We start from the raw sequence: 12,202 nt of genomic DNA on the forward strand, positions 1-12,202 counted from the left end.
CCCCCTCCCCCCTCCACCTCCAGCTCATTTCACTCAAAGCACCCCTCCGGTCCTTTCATCCCAGGAGGTCCACGCGATGATGCTCCCCGTTACAGAATGCGGGAACTGAGGCACAGAGGTGGAGAGACTTGCTCCTGGTCACACCTCCTCAGAGAGGCTGACAAGGGCAGAACCCAGGCCCCCATCTGTCTATCAGTCATGGTGTAGACTGCGTTCTACCAGGACATGTCTGAGTGCGATCATTCGTGGGAGGAAAAATGAGCCGAAGAATGAAATGTGTGTGATCAAAGGAGATGATTATTAAACCACGACCCAGCCCCCTGGCGGGACTCTGCAGCCAAACACTGTGACAGGTGTGGAGAGCGTCTGCCGGAGGGGGGACATCTTCATGCTGTAATACAAATGATACGACGTCATGCGTGTGGCGTGACTCAGACTATGCAAAAAATACGTGTACACAAAAAAAGGCTGGGAGAATATTTCGAAATGGCCGCTTCTGGGAGGTGGGATTCTTAGTGTGATCTCCGCCTTTCCTTCTGTTTTTCTGTATCGTCCGAAGTTCTAAAATGCACATTTCCTCTGTGACAGGAAAAATATACCCCTCTCTCTTTTCGTTTTTAAAAAATATATGGCTGGGAAGCAGGCCCCGGGCCTTCTGTGGGGTTTCGGGTGAGGCACCCGCCATGTCCTTTGCCAGTGGCCCTCGGGAGGGGCTTGGGTCTGGGTGACTGTCTGTGCAGGGAGCCCCCAAGGCCAGGGCAGGTGCTAGTTTGCATCTTAAGGACAGAAGGTCTCCTGGGAATGAGCCCAGTGTGGTGTGACGCTGAGCGTCTGGGCTGCAGCCAGGGAAGGTGACTGCCCCATAGTCACAGTGACTCCCACACCGGCCCACGTCACTCTGGTGCTTGTGCGAGAGCAGGCCAGGCCGAGGCGGTGCTCTGCACCCCGGGGACCGAGCCCTTCCTGTGTCTCTGGGCCGGCAGGCGGTGGCGGGCACAGGTGCGCCCGGCAGCCCCGCCTCAGTCGTCCAGGTGCTGCTCTTCCCAGGTGGAGGTGGGGATGGCGCTGTAAGGGTCCATGATGACCTTGGCGCAGCGGACGATCATGACGACGAGGAAGAGGCAGAGGAAGACGAAGCAGGCCAAGGTGAGGCCTTTGTCCACGTCCACGTAGACGGGCTCGGGCGTGGGCTCCTCCATGGCAGGGCGGCGGCTGCAGGCTCCTCCTGCGGCTCCAGGTTGGCTGGTACCATCTTCCACCCCTGCAGAGCCGCTCTGTGGGCGGGCGGGGAGGTGCCCTCCGGCCCCTCCTCACCCGCCTCTGCCCCTCGGAGTGACAGCCTGCTGCTCCCTCCCCCAGAGCCATCACCGCCCCGGCCCTGAATTCTCGAGCCGTACACCCAGTTAATTATTTGATCCTCACGACAGCCCTGGAGGCCGGGTAGCCAGGTAGCGATAGGACCATTTTATAGATGTGAACACTGAGGCCCAGGAAGGGGAAATGAGTCACCCTAGGCCCCACACCCCCAACCCCAGGCCTCTGCGGGCCTCTCCCTCTGGTGGAAGCAGTGGGGATCGGTCTCCCCACCCCCTGCGCGGCCTCGGGAGACCACCTGCACAGGCTGCCGGCTGGCAGGGCCTGGCATTCCTGTAACCACAGGACTGTGCTGTCCCCTCTCTCAGACCGTGTCTCCCTCTGCCCCTGTCCCTGGAGGGCACTGACCTGCTGGTCGGAGTGGTCACCTCTTCAGAAGGGCCACGGGGTGGGCTGGCAGGCTGGGGGGGGCTGCTGCAGGAGGCTGGGCATCACGCTGGGAGCCAGGGAGCAGTGACCTTTCACCCAGAAAGCAGGCACAGGTGCTGGAACAGAGCAGGACAGAGGCCGGTTACTGCCCGCGACGTCTTCTCGGGGCGGGGCCTGGCTGCTCCCCCCTGGTCGCGGTGGGGTAGCCCCCACACTTTATCCTAACGCTGCTTTTTCTTTTCTTCTCTCTTTTAAAACTGAGCACTTTAACAAAGAATTCTGGTAAAACATGAACGACAGACTTGACCATCCTAACCGTTGCTAAGTGTGCGGCACAGCGGAATTAAGTACATCCATGCTGTTGGGGGCCATCACCACCCTCTCTCGAACACTCTTCGTCGTGCAAAACTAAAATTCCGTGGTCCCAGAGGGGACCGGGTGAGAAAGGTGAAGGGATTGAGGTGTACAAATTGGTAGTTACGGAGCAGTCATGGGGACCTAAGTACAGCACAGGGAATAGAGTCAGTGTGTTATAATAACTGTGAATGGGGCCAGATGGGTACTGCAGATACCAGGGCACCACTTAGCCAAGAGTGTGCTTGTCTAACAACTGGGTTGTACACCTGAAACGAATACAAAGTGATACTGAATAAAAACTGTCACGGAAAAAATTTTTTTTCTTAAAGCAGGAAAATAAAACTATAAACATAAAAAAAAAAAAAAACCTAAAACTTTGCATCCATTAAACAGTAACACCCCATTCCCCTCCCCAGGCTCCTAGCAGCTACCATTGTACTTTCTGTCTGTGAACTAGATTATACTATGTGTCTCAGAAGCAGACGCATACAGTATTTGTCTTTTGTGACCGGCTCATTTTAGTTAGCGTCACGTCACCAAGATTCCTCAGTGTCATAGGGTGCGGCAGAATTTCCTTCTCTGTGAGGCTGAGTAGCATTCCGGTGTTTATGTAAACCACTCGTTTATCCACGAATCCGTCATTTTCACTTGGGTGGCTTCCGTCTTCTAGCTGCTGTGAACATGGGTGTGCAAACATCTCTTTGAGGCCCTGCTTCAACTCTTTGGGGTATATGCCTAGAAGCGGAATTGCTGAATCATATGATAATTCTATTAGTATTATTTTTTTTAATCTTCAGATAGAGTGGGCGGGAGAGAGGGGGGAAGAGGCAGCTGATCAATATTTCTCTCTAACATGGATGTTTCTCTCCTTTCCCCTCTCTAAAAATCAATAAAAACATATTTTACAAAATGCTTGTCGATTACAAAGCAATTTTCTAACTGGATCTGCTGTGATCCCGCTCATCTCCAGAGAGAGAGCCACAGGAATGATGTGTCATACAGCCTTCTGATGTGTCTCATCTATTCACATTTTCCTTTCAGCTTCAACTTTTTAGTTGTCCAAGGTCCATACGATCCTTTGAGAAATTTCCAGCTCTCTGGTGACATCTTCTACCTTGTTACCTATGTTCTTAAATGACTTCTTAAACACTGCATTTGAGAACACCCATGTCTGTGTCATCTGTGGGTCTGCTTCTAGTGTTTATTTTTGCTTTTGGTTCAACCTCTTGATGTAGCTGATAAAAATGTCACTGGACTACTGAGCAGTTGTGGTGGTTCTGGGTGGTGGTGTACTTTTGTCCAGAGGGCTCACTGCCTGCTTTGGTAAGCAGCTGGAATCCAGGCAGGTCACCTTAACCTTGAGCTGAACTCGCTCAAGGGGCATCCCCTTGTTAACAAGGCCGGGACTGCGTCTGGTCTGAGCACTTATGTGATGGCGCCCTCCAGGTTCCAAGGCGAGCCCAGGACGTCTCCAGGCACTGTTCCTTCTAGGTGAGTCGTGAGTTCTAGTTTTGCTCCTCAGTGCTTTGAGACAGATGGAAACCAGGCGGGGGAAACGATTCAGGATTATCCAGCAACTGATGTCAGAGTCTGCACGATAGGGTATAACAGCATGAAACGAAGAACACTGCTCATTTGCCTTTAATGGTGACGCAGAAACCCAGGTCTGGAGATGAGCCAGACTTCTGCTTCTCCTTCGCCCTGGGGTTCTACAGGATGTTCACCGTACCATTGTTGTGACTGAAAAACGGGAAGCAAACTGCACGTCTGTCAGTGACGGAATGACGACAACAGCAATGGCTTATCTGTCATGGGCTACGAGGGAAAAGGTCTAGGAAACTTTGTTAAGTGAAAAAGTTGAGGGACAATCCTCCAAACAGGATATGATTTATGCAAAATGAGTTTCAGTATTGCACGTGTGCAGGTGCTGGGGTGGGCAGCTGGTGCCTTCCTGGCTGCCAGGTCTACACCTGCTGCTGCTGTAACTGTCTGAGAAAGTTACAACGTAGAAAAGTACAAGCAACATTGTAACAAGTGCCTGCGTTTCCACTGTGCAGAATTCACAATGATGACCTAATTGTATTCGCTTCTCCTTTTCTCTTTTCGGAACTACAGGGTATAGCCCCCAAAATGTATACAGGATGTCCCTCCAAAATGTATACAGGGTGTCTGTAGATTCTACTACATGTTGAAAATGAAATGCATTTTAGCAAACCCTGGCTCTATAGTTATTCAAAGCTGTGTACACATTTTTGGGGGGACACCCTGTATATTCTTCTGTTGTAACTCCTGCCTGCACAGGCCTCTCCTCTCACCCTGTCCTGCAGAAAGACCCTCTCGAGTGTGGTCTGCCTTTCTCTCTGGGCGTCCACACAACTTCTTGATTTCCTTGGTCCTACTTTAAAAACACGGACCTGGTCCCCCTCCCTCCATTTCACAGATGCAGAGTCTAGAATGTGGGGGAAGAAGGGGTCTCCTCAGAGTCCCAGAACAATGGCACAGCGGAACTTGGAGCAAACCCACATTTCTGATCCCAGCCAGGCCTGTTGCCTGGGGCCCTGGGATACTGATTCCTCAGGGTCAGGGGGCTCTTGGGGAAGGGTCCTGGGGTTTCATGCTCCTGAGTTTCACAGCAGGACTCTGTCTGGCCTCCCAAACCCTGAAGTTCCAGGTCCAGGGTGGGCCTCAAGTTCACCAGGGGATGCCCCACACAGACCGTAGAGGTCAGACCCGGAGAGGTTGCCCGGCGACCCTCCCCTGTCGTCATGGCGCCAGGCTTGGGTCCTGTGACCTGGCGGCAGACCCCAGAGGAAGGTACAGTGTGTTCCAGATCCCGTCGGCTGGGGAGGGTGCCAAGAAGAGGAGCTCGGAGTACAGATTCCCCTCCCCGCCCCCAGATGGAGTGTGCCCTAATTACCCGCAGACACGGTCCCATCCAGCTCCGCTTGCAAGTGAGCACATGACACCCAGGAGGGAACACAGCCTGTGCTTGGCTGCCATTCCCGGGGAGCTGGGGGCCAGCCCAGTGGTCCCCATCGGAACTGCGGCTGCACAGCCAACATGTGCCACGTGCCACCTTCTGGGGGCGCTGGACACGGACTTGCTTCAGAATCAGGGACACTGGTCGGGGCAGGTCCAGACGCCCAAGAGCAGTGGCTGCCAGGCCAACCCGGCACACTTGTCCCAGGGTGCACTTCTAGGGTGGGCTGGGGGGTGGCAGACCCTGACGGAAGAGGCTGTGAGCGAGAACACGGTCCTTGTCACACAGGCAGGTCGCGAGCCTGGGACGCGTGAGCCATGGCACCTTGACCACGGACACCGCGCCTGCCAACCTCCGAGTCCTTCCCCACCTCCGTCTCTCAGGAAGGGAGCTGTGCCCAGTGCCCTTGCTCACCGCCCCGCCCCGCCCCCAGAACAAGTGTCGGCCAGCACGGCCAGCAAGGCCTGGATTTGGGGGCGTCCGGGGCCTCCTCGGGGGCCTGGTTGCCAGGGACGGTCGTAAGCGTTCAGGTGCACAGTTGTGTGTGGAGGTTACGCTGCAACGCTGGTGCCGAGTCACTTTACCACCCAGGGAACGCCTTCCGCCTGCCGTCACCTTGGGCTGGGCCAGGGGACACATGGGCGGCGGAGTGCAGGGAGTGAGGGCAGCGGGGGCCCTGCCGCGGCAGCACCTTCACAGGCCACCTCGGACACGGGGCCAGAGCCGTTCTCCGGGGTGCGGCGGGCAGTGGGCTATGAACAGAAACCAGACTCCTCAGTACCATGGTCTCCCTTTCCTGCAAGTTCAGTGTGAAAAACATCTCCGTCCTTGACCCGCGAGGGTACATACTGCCACGGGGGGCCAGCCAGGCCAGGTCGGGGTGTGCACGTGGCTGTCTGAACGGGGCTGAGCCCACGGTCCCCAGCGCCGCCTCCTGCTGCCGCGGCAGTGCCGGCCCCTCCGCGGCGGCTGCGCTGCAGCAGTGAATGCGGACGAGGCCTGTGGACGGCCGGGAGCAGCGGGCCTCGGAGGACGGAGGCCCCGGGTCACCTGCAGTGAGGAGCCGGGCCTGCTGGAGCTGACTGCGGTGCACCTGGCGCCGCCACCCGCCGTCCTCCGCCTTCTGCACAGGCCTGGCAGGCAGCACCTGCCTGAACTCAGCATCCTCGTCACCAAGGCGGTGGGACCCGGAAGATCAGTCCAGCGTGACACTATTAATCACCCTCCTCTGTCTGGAGTCCTTGAAAGTGTCTGCCGGTTCTGTGCTGAGCAGAGAGCCGCCCGCTCCTCGCCTGCCCGAGCACGCCCTCCGCTGAGCCCAGCAAGCAAGCTCCCAGTAAACAGAGGAGGCCTGAGGGTTCGTGTGCACAGCCCACGTCAGCAGGGGGTGCCGGTGCCGGGTGTGGGAATCAACAGCCGAGCCAGGCACCCTTTTCTCCTGATCAGCAGAACTGCCGGGAGGGGCGGCCAGGCGGGGGTGGCCGGCGGGGCTGGGACCGTGTTCTCCCGGGAGGATGTGCAGCGTCACGGCCTCTGTCTCTGGGGAAGGGAAGCACAGGCTTTGGGAAGTGCGGCAGGCGCTCGCCTGTCTGTGCACAAAGGCAGAGGCAGAGGGCCTGGTCCGCAAGGCCCGGGCTGTGCACAGTCCTGGCTGAGAGAGTCAGACCCAGACACTGCCGTCTGCCACCCGAGCGAAGATGACACGGTGACTAGGAAGCGTGTCTCGGGCAGGGTTCCTGGTGGTGCTGATGCTTCTGGTCTGGGATCTTTCCCGCAGAGAGAGCAGGGTCGGCCCTGGTGTCACCTGGAGTCCAGCGCCTCTACCGAGGGAGGGCGCCCGGGTGGGTTGGGAGACGGAGCCCGTCCTTGGCTTTGAATCTCAGCCCAATCCCATTTACTAGTGAGGCAACTTTGGGCAAATATTTTAACCTCTCTGAGCCTCAGTTTCCCCAGAGGCAGGACGGAGGTGACGACTGAAGCACCAAGGTCACAGGGTCAGGCTGAGGATGGGAGGGGTGACGTCCACAAAGCACCGGGAACCATCCCACAGAGATGGCAGCCGCGGCCGTGACATCACGGCCCTGGAGGCTCTGACCCCAGCCAGCCCACCGGCCTCAAGACCGAAGAGGCGTTCCGGCTATTTCTCCCTAAACAGACGGCAGTCGTTTTTGCTCGCACGTCTGGACTACCTGGGTGAGCGGCTGTCGCTCTCGGAGTTCTGGCCCGAGTCCTCCGGCTGGGTCCTCACCTCACGTCTGGTGGCCACGCCGGGAGGATTCACGCGGCTGGGGCTGCGCAGACGGCTCCTCCGCAGCATCCTCAGCCAGGGGTCTTCCCACGTGGTGGCCTCAGGGCAGCCGACCCCTGACACGTTGGTCCAGAGGTCTCAGAGCGAGTGTCCCAAGGGAGACCAGCAACAGCCCTGCGGTTGTTCCTGACCCGGCTGGGAAGTCACGACATGTCACTCCTGCCTCAGTCTATCTATTTATGTATCTGATCCTCACCGAGGATACTTTTCCTTTGATTTCCAGATAGAGTGGGAGGGTGGGAGGGAGAGAGAGAGAAACATCGACGTGAGCGAGACACATCGACTGGTTGCCTCCTGCACGACCCGACCAGAGCCAGGGATCAAACTGCAACCAACCGAGGTACATGCCCTTCACCGAAATCGAACCCACGACTCTTTGGTCCACACACCAACGCTGTTACCTCTGAGCCAAAACAGCCAGGGCTCCTGCCTCCTTTTACACATTGAGGCAGCCGCAAAGGCCCACCAGGTTCAGGGGGAGGGGACATCAGTGAGAGAGAACATCACTGGCTGCCTCCTGCATGTCCCGCACTGGGGATCAGGCCCACAACCTGGGCATGTGCCCTGACCGGGGGTCAAACAGGTAACCTCTTGGTGCATGGGTGGATGCTCAACCACTGAGCCACACCGGCCAGGCTTAATGTTTTTATTGGTGGTTTTTTTTTGAGAGAGGAAGGGAGAAGGAGAGAGATAAAACATCGATGAGAGAAGCATCAACATCGATCTGCTGCCTCCTGCACGCCCCCTACTGGGGGTTGAGCCTGCAACCCAGGCATGTGCCCTGACCGGGAATCTTGGTGCACGGGATGCTGCTCAACCATGAGCCACACTGGCTGGGCAATGCCCATCGGAGCCCTCCAAGGACCTGGTACCTGTGGCTATTCCCATGCAGGGGGCTGGGGTCTTGCTGCTGTGAGACCTATAGCTTAGAGGACGGGCTTGAAATTCCTCAGTGTCTTCCCCTTGCCTACAGCACCCAACTACGTGACATTTCATGAGCCAACACCAGACAGGTGCTGAGAGGGACGCAGGCCTCACTCTGGCTCTGCGGGAAAGAAGGTCATGATGGATTAGCCGTGTCTGCGCTGGGCAAGGGAGGAGGCTCGGCCGCCGTGTGCCATCCATTTGCAGTCGCGCCCAGGGAGCTCCGCCTGAGCCACAGGCAGCGGAATGCGCGTCAAAGGCCCTGCGGTTCCAGGCCGCTTGTTGCCCAGCATCGCCAACTGCTGGGTGACAAATAGGTGTCACCACACCTGCCACTGTGGTCAGCTCATCACAGCCACCTGAGCGTGAAAATTCACGTCCACACAAGGAGCAGCGGAGCTCAGTCCCCAGAGCCTGCCACAGGCCTGGACTGCGGAGTGGTGGCCTGGTTCCTTATCTTTACGGCCCCGGGGGAACGCAGGGCTCCTTCCCATCAAGTGCCACCCCAGGGCAGGCATGAACTGCCCGTTCTGGAGTCCCTGGGGTTCTAGGAGCCTGGCCTCCCTTTCGGGGCACAAATACCACTGGGGTGGGGGGAGGTGGTCCAAGGCAACATTGCTGGTGGGCTGCCCTGCTTTGTATAAAAACAGGGATGTATTATGGAGTAGGATAACATTTAAAACGGACAGACAGCCCTGGCCAATGTGGCTCAGTGGTCAGGACGTCGTCCTGCACACCGAAAGGTCGCCGGTTCGATTCCCGGTCAGGGCACATACCTGGGTTGCAGTTTCGATGGATGTTTCTCCCTCTCTGTGTCTCTCCCTTCCTCTCTCTAAGCAGGTCCTCGGGTGAGGATTGAAACAATAAATGAACGTTGCTCTGGGAATTAAGTATGTAAAGTGCTTGGCCTACAGTAAGTACTTTGCACGTGAGACATCTGGATCTCCAGAAGGCAACCCAGTAGGGTCCCCCGACCAGCGGCAGAGCAGGACTGATTGCGGACCTGCCGGCTGCTAACACCGGGGCTCCTTCTCCCCTCTCCCCTCCGGACCCAAGAACTGCCGCTTAGGGCTGCTCCTGTGTCGTCATCGGAACGTATCTGTTCCCACCTGCCGGCTCTCTGACTGTAGGACTTCAGGAATATTTCCTCCCAGAACAATTCAAATATTTGGAAATGCTGTCACTCTTAATGTTTAAATGTGAGCTTCAGTTGTCATATACGTGTGTGTGTATACATATATATACACATATATGTGTGTGTGTATATGTGTGTGTGTGTGTATATACACATACACACACACACATATACATATATATATGTATATTCATTGCCATGGACCGGTTCCACAGCTCTCGTTGCCAAAATTCGATGGATTATGGCCCTTGCACCCCATCCGAGCTTGTTAGAAGTATTGACCTCAAAGCCTTGGAACGCTGTCAATTTTATAAACGCTGTTCTTTCTATTGTGGCCAGACAGAATAATTTAAGGACATTTTCCTTGATACCATTTCATTTTCCATTTAAATCATGGAAATCGTGTTGTTGGATTTGAGTGCTTACACATACCGCCTTGGGCCTGCAGGTGCTGAGTCTGTGCAGCGACCGTGTGTCCTGGCAGTGTAAACATTGGTGGGAGGAAGATTTGCAAGGCAGCCTATTCAGAACGGCGGCCTCTGTCATTAACTCACACGGGGAATAAACAAAGGGTACACCGTTGTCTCATAACTTATAACCTGTCACTGAGCTGCTTCTAGCAAAAAAAAACTGTTTTGCTTTTCAGGCTAAGTAAGGTTCATACCATCAAAAACAAACAGAAAAGAAACCCTCATTCCACTATAATCTTGTTGATTTTAAACTGACATCTTAAATAGAAATTTGCCATGATTTCCCAGACCCATTTGAGTTCAAGAGGCGCACTAAATTTCACGCGTTCATCACTTGCACGTTGTTCAGGAATTTAAAAAATGCAACTGGAAAAAGTGATTGGAAAAGGAATCATTCGGAACAAGAATGTACGAAGGCAGAGGTTACATGGACTACGTGCGGAGCCACCCCACAATATGTTTTAGGATTAACGGAAAGTCACTGGTCTCAGAACAGTTTTCCAAAGGGAAGTTATTGCTTACACAGTTTTCTTTCTTTTAATCCTCACCCAAGGATGTTTCCCCATTGATTCTTCCAGAGAGTGTGGGAGGGAGGGAGGGACAGAGTGAGAAGCATCTGTGTGTCGATCGGTTGCCTCCCACACAACCCGACCAGGGCTGGGGATGGAACCCGCAACCAAGGTACGTGCCCTTGACCGGAATCGAACCTGAGACCCTTCCGTCGAACGCCAAGGCTCTAACCGCTGAGCCAAACCAGCCAGAGATCATTTTTGGTTTGTTTCAGTTTTCTTCTGATGTGTCCTCAGACCTGGTATCTTATGCTAAGCCGTCCCTGATCCAAATCCAGTTTGTAAGTCACCTCCCAGGCCTTGGCTGTTTCGCCTTACGGTGTCCTACACCCACTTCGCCGGTTTGCAAAGACCAGGTCAGGTTACTGCAGTTGGTGTCAAGAGGCAGCTCAGGGAGAGGGAGGACCCAAAGCCAGGGTGCCTGACCCCCAGCACCCCGCGGGAAGTGCGGCACCTTGGTGTCCCTTTCCAGAACTTTCCCAGGGGCAGTAGAGACACTCACAAAACTCGGTTCTGGGCGACATTCCCCAAAATACCACCCGGAGAGAGCCGCTGCTCTTCACTGGGGCGCGATGAAGTATCTGAAAGGTGGGCTTTGCGGCGCACATCGGAACCAAACCCGCCCAGACCTGGCATTTAGAAAGGCCTCCACCCACAGAACTTTCCCCCGAAGTTGCATTTACATCCACGGTGACCTTCATGGGCTACGCGGAGAAAACCGGGCTGGTTCTGGGAACCTGTCAGCCACAGGAAGGAACCGCATTGTAGGTGCTGGACTTGACGGGAATGTCTAACTTTGATTCAGTAACAACTCAGGCTGCTCAAACCCCAGGGCGGCAGAGGGCCGAGGACCCCCGAGTGCAGAGGTGATGGCTCAGTGGTGCCCGAAGACAGCAGGACAGACACTCCTCCAGGTGCACAGACCCACGCCGACCACAGCCGGGCCACTGCAGCGCCGCCGGGGCTGCGGCGACCCTCCGGCCCTCCCGACGCAGGCGCAGCGCCCCCGGGACGGTCTCGGCCACACCTCGGAGCAGGCCCTTCGCCCGCGCCCCGACCCCTGCCCCGCGCGCCGCCCACCACGCTGCGCCCCAGCCCGCAGGCGCCCGGGGGTCCCGGCCCCGCACCCTTACCTGGCGGGGCGCGTCCCGTGCGCTCTCGGGGCCCTGGCTGGTGGCCGCCGCCCCTCCCGGCCGGGGGCGCCGGGGCGCCGGGGGTGCTGCCAGGCCCGGCTGGGCGCGCGGCGGCCCGGCTGCGGCTGAGTCAGCGCCCCGGCGGTGCGGGCGAGCCAGGGCCAGCCGCCGAGAGGGGGCTCTGAGCAGCCGGCCTGGCATTTTAAAGGCGAGGCAGCTGGATGCTGTTCAAGCGGAAACGCAGCAGAAAGTTCACCCCCGGCCAGACAGAGCGTGGGCGGCGGGGAGGGGGCCGCGAGCCCCTGGCGCGCACGAGCGCGCACCAATCTGGGCGTTTCTGAGCCGAAGCGTCCCCTTCGGCTACTTCATTTACGGAAAAGCAGACGCCTCCCCCCGAGTCTCCGCCTTCATTGTGCTTGGTATCCAGACCGACCTTTCCACCAAAGTTGGGATCCCGAGGAGGCCGCTTTGCAAACTCTGGTCAATGCAACGTGGAGAAGAAAAGGGTGGAAAACAGCAAGTTGTGCCTTTGTGAGAACGACAAACAGATACCCCAAAAATTGGAAAGCAGGAGAAAAATGAT

The 12,202-nt window shown here is 56.6% G+C and overlaps 1 protein-coding gene across 1 annotated transcript; it reads right to left on the reverse strand.

The window, feature by feature from the left end:
* Nucleotides 1-848: 848 nt before the first annotated feature.
* On the reverse strand, nucleotides 849-11,682 carry CTXND1 (cortexin domain containing 1). Its single transcript, XM_036277968.1, has 3 exons — nucleotides 11,620-11,682; nucleotides 1,723-1,859; nucleotides 849-1,261 (listed from the first exon to the last, which is right to left on the reverse strand). Exon 3 carries the CDS (start codon nucleotides 1,197-1,199, stop codon nucleotides 1,020-1,022), a length of 180 nt encoding a protein of 59 aa, XP_036133861.1. The 5' UTR covers nucleotides 1,200-1,261; nucleotides 1,723-1,859; nucleotides 11,620-11,682; the 3' UTR covers nucleotides 849-1,019.
* Nucleotides 11,683-12,202: the final 520 nt, after the last annotated feature.

Source organism: Molossus molossus, unplaced genomic scaffold (genome assembly GCF_014108415.1).
Source record: "Molossus molossus isolate mMolMol1 unplaced genomic scaffold, mMolMol1.p scaffold_m16_p_24, whole genome shotgun sequence".
NCBI classification, from domain to species: Eukaryota; Metazoa; Chordata; class Mammalia; order Chiroptera; family Molossidae; genus Molossus; species Molossus molossus.